This window comes from Nestor notabilis, unplaced genomic scaffold (assembly GCF_000696875.1).
Source record: "Nestor notabilis isolate BGI_N333 unplaced genomic scaffold, ASM69687v1 scaffold13231, whole genome shotgun sequence".
In the NCBI taxonomy this organism is placed as follows: domain Eukaryota; kingdom Metazoa; phylum Chordata; class Aves; order Psittaciformes; family Psittacidae; genus Nestor; species Nestor notabilis.
The window spans coordinates 8,181-21,039 of NW_009914343.1; the positions used below are offsets into that span (position 1 = coordinate 8,181).

At 41.0% G+C, this 12,859-nt stretch overlaps 1 protein-coding gene across 1 annotated transcript; it reads right to left on the reverse strand.

The window, feature by feature from the left end:
• Positions 1–5,028: 5,028 nt before the first annotated feature.
• On the reverse strand, positions 5,029–12,568 carry SARAF (store-operated calcium entry-associated regulatory factor; the record flags this gene model as incomplete). The annotated part of the gene is made up of 5 exons (XM_010023622.1): positions 5,029–5,054; positions 5,569–5,687; positions 7,657–7,765; positions 10,799–11,183; positions 12,393–12,568. Coding segments are annotated over 5 exons (815 nt in total), but the record flags the coding sequence as incomplete, so codon positions are not given.
• Between the last annotated feature and the right edge of the window lie 291 nt (positions 12,569–12,859).

Consider the following 12,859-nt stretch of genomic DNA (forward strand, 5'->3'; position numbering starts at 1 on the left):
AAGCTGTTCCACCTCAACATTTTATCTACATTCATTACGCCTTTCTTTTTCCTCTCAACCATAATTGTTTCTGTCTGTTAAAACAGATGTGGTGCATTTACAGCTGCTAAATGGCATGAAAATGACCACAGGAGTTGACTAGGAGATGAGTAAGTCCCATTACCCAGCAACAGCAAAAGGTTTTTTGGATTGCCAGTAATTCCAGTGCTGACATACCCTCATGCTGATTACCAGGGCACAGAGGACCATGATCTCAGGGCCATGACCTCAAGGCCATGCCTCAGAGGACCCTGTACAATGACATCCAAATCCAGTTGTAGAGCAAAGGCTGCACAAGAGTCTCAGCAGAAGGGAAGTCAACGCAAATCCAGCAGAAGAGCAAAAGTTCCCTGTGTGGTAACTTAAGAGAACCTGGTCTTTAAGCAGATGGTGATTTGTCTCCACCAAACTTCACAGTGGATAGTTTGAATACTGAATTGGGCTTTGGCTCAGATGGTCCTCAGATCAAAACATGCCAATACATATCACTGATAATTGCCCTGAGGACTTGTTTAGGGACGCAGGATGAAACTTTCAACCCCAGTAAAATAATCCTGATACAACTGCTATTAGACCTGCCTTGTGCTTTTTGCTGTTGTGCGAGAAGAGTGAACAGACAGGACATAGAAGGGCAAAAGCTCCTCCTGCAAGCCTGGCTTTGGCTAGTGCAGGTGTAAACTTGCTTCCCTTCATCAAGCTTGCTTGCTTGCTCCTCTTTCAATTTCTGGTCTTCTCAGTTCATTCCAAGACATCCTACTGTGGGAAAGAAACATGGATGCAGGGCCAAGTCCCCTTTCTTGTGCATTGTGGCATTTTCAGAAGCATCTGATAACTTTAAACATACATCTACCTACAGGATTTGCAATGGCATGCCTGTGGAGAGGCTGAGCTAGCACATCCTAGGCCACCTTCCTGGTTTATACAGGTCTTAGTCATTTCTAAGGTAGGTTGGAGGGGATGTTTTCGGGTCTTCCCCATGCTGGCAGTTCACTAGTCCTCAATCTGCTCCAGCCACCAGCTGCCCATACTGTACCCTTGACAAAATGCTTCTCTGACAGAAAGCTGAAAAGTTCTTTTCATAGACACACTGCCCACAAGGGGTCAGTTCACAGCCTGACAGTTTGTTCCTTTGACTTCATCTCAACTACACCAGCTATTTCCAGCTCAATGTACTTTTTGCAAGTGCTTGTCACTTCCTTAGCAAAGAAACATTGACTCTCAGTGAGAACAGAGGCAACTATAAGGAGGAAGACAGTGAGAAATAGAGACTACATGAAGGGAGGCTACTGATTATTTTCACTAGCACCAACAAAACACAGCTGCACAGAAACAATGTCAGAAAGTGAAGACTACCGTCAGCTGCAGAGGAAGGGTGCAGCAAAATATGCTGAGGGATACAGAGCCTCTCCCATGCAGCACTTAACTCTGAACTGCCCCAGTAGGTATGGAAGGAAGACAAGGGACCTGACAAAACAGCACTGTCTTCAGGTACAGACTGCACCTCTGAGGCTGGGTCTTTTTTATTTTACTTGTGGTTTTGCTCACGTACTTCAGTTTGAAGGTAGTTGGGCAATCACTGGTTGATAGGTACTCTGAAAATACTAACACTAATCCGCTGTTACTAAGGAGGGAAAAATACATCACTTGTAATTAGTGGTGAGTATAGACAACAGTCTGTGAACAAATACTGCATGTTCAGCTTTTAGATGGCTGTGTAGGCAGGCATTGCTTGCTACTTTCTGCCAGCAATTTCTCTGTGCAGCTCCTAGTACTGGAAGTCATGCCACCTGGCTTAACTTCCCTCTGGAACCGAGTGATGATCACAGAAGATTTGTATGTAAAAAGAAAGCCTAACACAACATACCATCTCTCCTTGCTGACAAGTCTAACACACTTTGCACCCAGCAAAAAGAACAAGTTGCATAGGCATGAAAGCCTGAAGAACTAGCCAAGATCTGACCTGGGAGTTGAGTCACAAGACAGTGGCATAGAGAAAGCTTATCTCTGTGCATCTTTTTTTCTTTCATCACATGCTTCTGGGGAAGTCAGCTGTAAAAACAGGAGTTTTGTTCCTGTAATGAGCTTTAGCTTTGTGTGAGGATGCAAACCATGTCAGAGTAGGAGTAGTCCCAGGTGCCAAGTAGAACTGCAATTATCCTGCAACAGCATTTAACAGTTTAAGCATTTACATATGCCTTGCAACTATGGAGTTCCTGTGAAGATGCTGCCAAAACCCTCTCCAGGAGCAGACGGAAGACCAGGGCCTTCCAGACCAGATGTGCAGGGAGTAAGGTCTCTGACAAGTGTGAGCTCCAAGCTGCCTTCCACAAGTTCTTTTCATTCAGGAGCCTCACCAACATCCTTAATCTTTGATCAAGCAAACTCTTGTATCAGAATTGTTTAACCCTACTTTACTACTGCCAAGAAGCTGAACTGCCTCTACCTATACAGGCCATGTCTCTGTTCAGCAGTGACACACTGTCAGTGTAAGAAGCAGATACATCAGCTGCTTTGCCAGGGTAGAATTCTGCTATATCCACAACTGGGAACAGCAGCAGGGATCATAACTTTTGAAAGGTTCAGATAATCATCTTGCAAAACCAGGAACTCAGTAACACCACAGAGCTTTCCTGCAGACTGAGATGTAAAAACTTGATTTGCAAGAAACCCTTCATTTCCTTACCTGGTTCAGTATTTTGTTACTGAAAATCCAATCAAATAACTCTATTCCTGGTATTGGTTTATTTTGTTGAAATAATATACAGCTTAACAGCTCTGTGTCAGAGGGTAAAGGATGTTATTACACCATCCAGGAAGTGGATGGTGAGATAGCTAACCCTGAAAACCAGACTATGCGATCCCTGCAGGCCTCAAGACAGTGCTTTGAACACAAAAATACTCCTTGTTCACTTACTACTTTATCAAAGGGAAGGGCAAAAATATCCTACAAACAGATTCAGAAACAGCAATTTATCCAGGTTTATGCATCAAATCACAATTCATGCAGAAGCTATAAATACAAATGAAAACATTGTTTAAAATATTTCATAACACATCATAACTTCAGAGCAGACTTCAGCTTCAAACTACTCAGCAAAAATCCAGTTTCATTGTTAGGTAATTAGTTGGCTAAGGTATTGACTGTGACAAGTTTCAACCTGAATACACTTAGACAAAAGACCTTCACATTTAAAATATATTATTTTACTATATTTAGTCAAAAAGATAAGAGATTTATCATGCTTTTCCTCATAAAAGGTTAAACTTTAGAACAGGCCTCCTAAGTTGATAGAGCAGGCTGTTAATGAAGATATTTTGCCCCAATCCACAAGCAGCTCTGCTCTGAGAAGCAAACCACTATTTTATACGCAAGTTATCACTTTTATCATGACACCCTTGTTTTCAGTGTAAGCTCTACACTTTCATAGCTTCTGTTGACCTCTTAAAGATTTTCTTCTTTTCTTTTGCTGTTGTTTCTTAAGCTAGACACTGAACTTGTGCATTACCATTTGAGCCAATTATTTCTGTACTCATTAACAGACATAGTTGCTTTTTGATGAGTAATGCTGAAGTTACTTTCCTAGACTAACCATACCTGCTAAATCTCCTCACAGATATGCAGCTTGTATCAGCATAACAGTTTACACCAAATCCCAGACACAGTATTTTCCCCAGGATGAACGCTGTGCTTCTCAGGCTGCTGCCAGTGTAGAAAAGCTGTGCGTGCACACACACACACTTCTAAACTGCATTAGGATTGCCTCTGGAGAAGACCTGGTGGTCAAGCAGCCCATTTTTCACTCTTCTCCTCTCAGTCCTGAGAAAGTTCTCGGTTTCTTTTCAGCACTGCCTCTCCAGGGCACTGTCAATCACACGAGAACCATATGACACTTCTCAGAGCCCCAGAACATCACCACAGAACAAAGCAAGGCCTCTCTGCTTCCCACTCTTTGACGGCCCTTTGTTTTAAAAGGTACATTTGGGAAAGTTTACATCCCATTAGGCATTCAATTTCCTTTCTCTGCTTAGTCTCAAGGCCTGCTATGTGTTCTTGAGATACTACTAGCTTTGGATTAAGAATGCTTCCTTCCCTTTTGCAATGGGCACCTTTGGTTTACAGTCCCCAGGACAGACTGTTCACATCAGAAGGTTTTCACAGTATCACTAACATCCACCATAAAAAGAAAAGTCTGGAGCCTCAATGTGGGCAAAGTGGCCGTAGCCACCTGAATTTAAATGACCTCAGTCTTCCAGAAAAAGGTCCAATTTAAAGAAGGACCATCTTGTCCCATTTCAGGTTGTTTTAATTTTTCTTCATAATTTACTCACAAAATCCTCCAGGTTAGCAGAGCCACTTGGATAAACGCTACAACACGGGGCATCCTCAAATATGCAGATTTTGGCTCCAATAGTCACATAGCACAGATACAAACGTTAATGTTAGTCTTTCTCTATATGTAATTTTGCTCTTGTCCACTAAACACCCGACACTCATCTGAGTAGCTGACTGCATGTAATATTCACAATCTGACAAAGAAAAACAAGAGTAATTTCAAAGAGCAGCATGCCTCAGATATCAGGTGCATTACACACTAGGCCTTTCAGATGCTGGACCACTAAGAAAGAGGAAAAAACCCAGAAATTCTGGATTAGATGAAGTTAAGCCTAGAATATAAATTGCTTGGCTTTGTGGATCTGGCAAGGCTACCAGTGCCACAATCCCTCATGTACAGGCACTGTACTCCTTAACTTCGATGAGGTTATGTTGTACCTTATGAGAAGCCACTGTTTTGATACAGCAGATCTTCCAGCACCTGTGATACCCTAAACAAGAGTGAGAATCCACATTTCCACTGGGAAAGTAAGGAATTCTTTGCCTAGTCCTTCACACCTTTTTTCATATCCACTCCTGAAGCCTACTACTAATAAAAAAGTACTAGTACACAGGAAGATTAGTTCAATTGCTCATATGTAATAACGTCAAGGAGTTCATCTTCGTTTTGTGCCCCCAAACCCTGCAAAGACAAGAAAATAAAAATTGTCAGCTCCACCATAGCCTTTCCACAGAGCTCTCTAGCTCTGAAAAGGCTGAAAGTGACAAGTGAGACGAGTTAAACATATTCACATAAAGCACAAAAGCAAGCAACTGTGGGCTGACCGGCCTGAGAAATATTCTATTCTTGCAGATTAGATGACCTGTTTTCTACAAAGAACATGCTTGTACATGTTTGCCAGAGAAGGGCATGGGTAGTGCATTCCAAAGGGGAAAGCCTTAAACTAATGCACCTTGCAGACAAAGACAAGCCCGATATTGGTGGTACCATGCCTACTGTAGGCTGGTGGGGAGCTCCGTGTCCCACAGTGCTGCCACAGTTCAACAGGAAACAGAAATAAGGGAAATTGTTACATGCCTACTTGTACCAATTGGTAAAATAAAACATAGAATGCTTGCTGAACCTCAACACGTGTGTATTTTTGATAGGTTCAATTCTCTCTAGCTTCAGGAGATTAAAGGGCCTTTTGCCTTACCAGAAGCAGTTCTTGTTCCTGAACTGCTACCTTGCGTGGCATTGCTTGGCTGACCATTCATTGGAGGTGCAGCTGTGGGATCTGTCCACATATTGTAGTATGGGGAATGTGGCTGTGCTCTGATGAGAAACAGAGGAGAAAATTTTTCATAATGTCACTAATGAAACCTAAGTAGTTACCATTCCAAACAAGGGGACTGCAACTGAGGGAAAACCCTAAGCAGGCAGTTGTTTCAAAGCTTGAAATCTCCCCATTTAATGCATTAACATGTTGAGAGCAAGAATATCCAGTGTTGTCACAATAACACCTGTAGACTTTCAAAAGGAAATTAAACCTCATTCTTCAAGATAAGCAATTCTAACAACTGAAAATGAGGAAATACTTCCCTCTGAAATTCTGACATCAGATTTTCTCAGACAACAAAGTAGATTTGACACCTGAAGCTTAAATACACTTTGGCAGTGCAGACATCCCAGCCATGTTAAGACAAAAAAATAAAAAACCTGTTTTGTTCTTTTAACTACTTTGAAAATGTTGTATCATTAAGACTAATGTAATGACCTTTGACTCGCTGATTTAAATTGCTTGCTTCTATGGATATGGAATTTCTGCCGTTGAAGTTTACAAATGTATCTCTCACACGTTCTGACCAGCATTTTCAGGCACATCATTTCAAGTGACTGAAAAGAATTACAAAATAAGTAGACTGTTTTAAAAGAAAAGAAGCCTAAGTCAGAAAGCTTGTTCATATACTTGGGCTTAAATACTCAGTTCAGCCCCTAATCTTGAACAGTAATGAAACTACTGAAATGGGGTGCATGTGTGGAAATCAAGGAACCAGCCTGCATGTAGATCATACGTAAATACAATGCTTAAACACAAGGGACAAATTTAAGACTTAAGAAGTATCAAGTCAACAAAACCTTTAGGACACACTTTTTATCATTCTTAGTGCAGTTAATATAGTAAGATCATGGAATCATATGGTCTTTTTGGTTGAAAAAGACCTTTAAGATCATCAAATCCAAGATACCTTTTAACCTCTAAAGCTCTACTTGAGGTGGTTTTATAGACAACTTCTACTGTCAATGGCTTCATCATCCCAGTTCCATCTTACTTGACTGTATGAGATCAAGACTGCACATTAGGCACTTCAGAAATTCTCTTACCTCCTAAGTTTTTACTTCCTTAATAAACAGGCAATCCTGATAATGCTTCTGTCATTACAAAAAAACCCAAACTTTACAATGGAGGCAGATGCTTTAACACAAACTTTCAATATAGAAAAATGTATGTGGCTATATTTAATCTGTTATATTACTGCATTCCTACAGGATTAGACTTGATACACATACCGTTATTTGATAAACAGAGTAACCTGGTTGGGCTCTAAAGATTCCCTGAAAGAGCACATATTTTCTCTAGTGAAGCCTAAAATGGCAGCAATCTCTCCCTTTAAACTGTTTATCTAAAAAGGATGTGTTTTGAATGTTTAGAAGTGTTTAGCAAATATGAGCAGCAGATGTTCACTCCAGCACTGAAACTGCCTTTGAATACTGTCACATTTTTTCCAAAGCACAACTTACATATGACCTAGAAGTTCTTTGGAAAACCACACCTCTTGGATCTCCACACATGGGTCACTGGGAGACTGGAGATTAAAGGCTGTTAAATTTGACCATACCGAGTATCACAGAAGGGCAGCTGCCATCCAGACTGACTTTAGGAGGGATGACAGTGGTACAAGAAAACAAGGTTTTATGCTTAATATTATTATCTGTGTTTTAGGACAGCCTGAGGATGTATTGTTTAAATGCTCATTTTAAATCTGCAGGCCATCATGCTAGGTCAGAGTAATCAGCTAAAGCAGAATGAAGTACCTCAGTCCTCCCAATTCCTCTTACCCAGAAACATGTTTAAAATGTCTTTGCTGCTGGAGCTATAGCTTGCCTCTCAAAACTGTTCTGGCAGTAGGATTTTATGGCTTGAACAATACAGGCCTGAAAGCTTAGAAGCAATGCAAATGCAGCGTACACCATAGCCCCTAAAAGCTTAAATACATAAAATCTGGTACCATGTATATTTTACCTGTGACTGCCAGCCAAGTAGCCTAGCAAGCCTCCTGCTCCTAATCCAGTCCAAAATCCTGGTCCTGAACTGGTTCCGTGATAGGAATGAGTCCCAAAGCTGTTGTCATCTTAAATAAAATGAAGATGAGAAACAGATCAGTTAGTGGCACCTAATCCTCAGGCCAGCTGTTTCAACAAGACTATCCCCTGTTAAAGAAAATGGAAAATTAGACAATAAACTTGTTCCAGTTTCAGTAGATTCTTGATGAAGCTTAAATTGAAAAGGCCCATAGTTTGGAAACCAGGAAAAAACCCCAAAACAAAACGCAGAAACAAACACTACTGTACAGAGTTTTATGTTAAAAATTAGCTTCCACTCACAGCCCTGACATTTGCAAAACATGGCAAAGAGTCCCTGACTGCAGATTTATAAACAGACAAGTTAGATTAAAAATAGAAAGAAAATGAAGAAAGAATAATTGCTCAAGGTCACAGAGCAGGCCAGGAGCAGAACAGAAATGAAGCAGATAAAAATCAAACAGTGAACTAACCACTAAGATACCCAGCTTTTAATCTCATTCAGAACTGCTGCACATTTTGAGTAACAGTGGCTCAGTCTAATGGCTAACGTTACTTTGTATTGTTTCTGGTACTCCTAGTCTGGTATTTGTTATCAAAAGACACCCTAACTGCAGTCACATTTCAAAGTTCTCATTATGCATGAGTCACCAAGCTTGACAAATACTGCAGTGAAACTGCAAGCAGATCAAGTGGGTTATGGGGGAAGGAGACTCACAGGTTTTTCACATGTGACCTGCATAACATTACGTTCTGACTCAGAAACAAATGTCTTCTTCCACTTAGAAATAAAAAGAGAAAACACAAAACCAAAGTAGAATTATTTTCTGGTCTAGAGAAAAACACAGATGCAAGAATAAGCTCAACCACAATTTTAACACATAAGGAAGTATAAAAAGGCAAGGACTGAAGGTAACATCAGGGTCTTCCTGAAGAATGTCCACCTAAATAAGTGAAACAGATTTTGTACGTAGAAGTTATATGGGGCCTTGTTTATCTTCAAGCTGGTGTGGATTGTTTGAAATTATGAAAGATTAAAAAAGCCCACCAGTTTAAGTGTTCATGGGATATGATGTTGAATTTCAATTTGAACGCACTGGGAAAAAGATAAACTCTCAATGGGATGATATAACCATTAAACTAAGCTGATTTGGAACAACAACAACAAAAAGCACACTTAATTTATAAAGCACTGTTAATCGGGAAGATGAACCAACTCATTTGTTCAAAAGCACCATGGCTGAACACTGGCTCAGAAAATTGAGTCATTTCTTGTTAAAATCTCTAGAGTAAACATCAAGGAACACGTCAAACCACTAACAGAGAAAAAGGAGAACTTAATTAAGATAGGTTAGCTAAACAAGTTTCACAGAATACATCCTGCATGTTTAGGGGATTTCAAATGAAGCAAATTAAATATTAACAGCAGTTAAGTGAACAACATTGCTTTTCATTACCGTCCAGATTTTCAAAGACTAATACATTTCTGTATGTGTGGACATACACACTGAGATGTGCTTTTGCTGCGTTGCCAAAATTTAAAGCAGACACTGGATTAACTAAATAGCATAGTATTTAATATTTTTAAGCTGGCCCCACATTCAATAGGTTTTCCTCCTCATTCAGTTTGAAATCCAGGGAAAAAAAAAAAAAAAAAAAAAAAATCACTGACACTTGTTATTAAAAATGTTGTAAGTTAAGCCTCCTATGGCTCCCAATCTGCATTTTAAAGCATCTCAATTTTCAGTAATCATCAAGAAAATGTATTTTCAAGGGCCTACCCTTGCTAGATTTCAGACTCCTGCAATGAAAAATGCCTTGGTGCAATTAACTGGTCAGGAACAGGACAGGAAAAAAGAGAGAAACTCTTCATTCTGTCTGCCTGTGCCTAATATGACAGAGTCCTGTCTTATGACCAGAGCTTTTAGAAACAAATACAATAATGCCAGTGGCAAGTTGCATGTCTGCACTAAGTCACAGATGCACCACAGCATAGACAGACTGTCTGAGGTCTGAAATAACTACACAGAAACCAATTTGCAAAGCCACTAGTAATACAGAGGCTAATAATAACTAATTTTTCCCTCTAATTTTCTGCTGCAGGTCCATCTGAAAGCGTTGCATGTGCCCTGCACAGGGGTATCCAAAACAGTTACACTGGCACCCTCTGTTGGCCAAATGGCATGAGCCAACCTGGAGGAAAGCATTGACAAGCGTTACTAAAACATAAGCTGTTGACTAAGTAAACTTAATCCTTGCTCTTTATTTACTTGATAGAACCCCTTCTCTATGTCACAAAAAAATCCAAACCAAACAACTTGTCAGAACAGAATTTGAGTTCCAATGCTGTGAGTATCTCATGTGTTCACAGGGTTAAATGAGTTGGTCACGCACCAGATGAATCATGTTTATTTCCTGTAGACACTGTGACCCTGTAAGGCAGACCATCAATTAAGAGAAAAAAGTAACCAGTTTTCTGGGGGAAAAAAGTGCATCTTTTCCTAACAGAAGTCTTGTCACTGTACATGGAATTTCCAACTTCAGATGAAAGGCACCACGAGACTGACACTGTTTTATGCTCTAGGAGCCAAATCTTCCAGGTACTACACTGAAGCACCTGTTAAACAGGACTGGTACATGATATTCAACTCCATCAATTGCTTTGTGAATGAAATCAGGGGTCAGCAGCCCAATGACTGAAAGACCATTCTGCAAAGCTTCAAAGTGCTTCTTTGGCATGAGTCTGTTTCTGCCTCTGTGAGACCATGCTATCTTCCAGATTTCTTATGGAAATTATTCTATCACAATCCTTCTATTTCTCAGAGCATGAAAAGAACACTTGCAGAGCGCAGGGAGATGGATTTTCAAAGGGTAGCTTGCCCTGAAAGCCTGTGGTAAACCAAGTTCTTATTTTCACTTTTGAATGAAGAAGAGAATGCAATGCTGGCTGCAGGTTCTGCAGCTAATTCACAGAGGCAACTGCCAATACATTGTTTTAAGTCCATCCCACCTGCGCTTACTGCAAACAGAACAGGACCATCCTGCCCGCTCTTTTGAGGTCTGTAAATGCCTTATAGCCCTACCTGTGAAGCTGGACTTAAAACCAGGAGGAGGAGGTGCCTGATGACTCTGCCAGGAAGACCTAGTGAATCCATCACCATCACCAGAACTCTGCTCAGGCTGCTGGTTACTGAGGAAGAACTTGTATATTCCAAAAGCAAGAGCCAGGAGAACAACTACAAGAATCATTCCAGCACCAGAATCAGAAGAATCCTTCCTTGACTGAAAATAACTAAAGCTTCCAGGGTTCTTCACTTTCCTTTCACCTTCCTCAGTCAGCTCTAGCCTGAACAGCAAACTACAGGAGCCCTTTAAGATGTAAGGATCATCTGGGTAATCATAGCCTTCACAGCTCACTTCCATCCGTCCAAACCGGTGAGAATTTTCCAAGTCTGCTTTGCACTGCCACTGAAAAGAGAAAAACACAGAGTAAAACCTCCCGCTCCACGGACGAAAACACCTGTTTGCTCCCCCAGATATGCTCTGAAATAAAGCTGCAATTGCTAACAAACCATCTAAAAGACCACAGGATAGGAAGTTTCTGAGCTTTCTTATTTTGAAAAGGACAGAGAATTTGAAGTTAAGCAAGACTGGTTATTTTTTTAACTTCCAGGATTTTAAAGGACAATCTTTAAAAACACGGAAAGGTTATAAGTCTGAGAGGTCCACTGAACAGGTTTTTCAAGTATCCCTTCTTCAGGTACAGGAATACTTCTAAAAATAACTTGTAGCCCGTGCAACAGTCTGTTCCATGTGAACTGGACGGCAGTTGCAAAAACATAATATGGAAGCCTGAAATCCAGTGGACCTGATGACATTTGTGTCCACACAGAAACCAAGAGAAAATGGGATAGGCATCATTAGGTATTCATATGCAACACTTTAACAATCAGACCTCAGTTATGCAGTTGAATGTATGTTAATTCCTCAGTCTCATTTCTAACTGCAAGTGACACATTTTTTTGGGAGGCCCCTCCCCCCCCACAGAGAAAAAAGGAGTTTCTAAATTACAGGACAGCAGTACCAACTGCCAACTCAAGTTTGACTGTACTTTTGCAATACTGCATCAGTTTTAGCAATTATCTTCAGCCTTGATTCCTGGTTAATCTATTGTTAGAAGCCTAGGCTGTAGCTAACAGAACAGAAATATCTGACTATTTACCAACTAGCACTGACAAATGAACGTGCAAAAGGAAATGGTGCATGTAAGTCTGAAATTTAGCTTTTAAAATGTAAAGCTGAAGTGATGCAAATATTTATAGCCCTTTCTACACTAATAAAAATTGGAAATCCATGCAGCAAAATCAAAGCAAAAGCATCCTCTGGAGGTCACAAAAACTTGGTTTTCTAAACCCTAGCAACACTTTAATTAAAACCAACGAAGGTTTGCTACACAGAGTTTTTACATTAGAGACCAGGGGAATATTTCAAAGCTATATGTACAGTACAGAAAACCCAAATCCAAGAAGTGTTTAGATTAGGTTTTAGTTGTTAAAGGTCCTCTAACAAAAAGCAAACTGAACTGACTTGGGCTATGTTACTCTTTTCTCCTTCAGAAGTGGCCTAGTCGGGGGAAAAAGCATTTCATTAAACGCTTAACAAGTTTTAGACAGTTACCTGCACATCATAGCCATCCCAACCTTTGTTGTAACACTGAACAACCTCCGGGACGCGGGAGCATCCAGCAGTGCCTCCCGTGCACTGTAACTGAGGGACTGCAGCTGTCCGCCGGGCTGTCGTGTACTGCCCTCTGTGGAGAGTGAGCGCCTGCACCTCCCGCAGCAGAACCCTCCCTGAAACAGGTGGCACAAAGGTCAACATTTGTCCAGATGCCACACGGACCTCCTTTCAGGACAAGGCTGCCGACACAAAGGACGCAACAGCGTGCTTCTTTAAGAGGCGAAGCCTTCAGAAGCAGCAGAGTTCCCCGTCCCTTGGGGACAGGATCTGGGTTATTCCTCCCAGAGCGTCCAACCACGGCGGACCGCACAGCGGGGTTATTACTGCGCTACAACACGATTTAAAACGAGCCAAAACCAAGAAGCCTTCCTGGTGGAGGCCCAGAGCTTCCCCCTCCCCACACC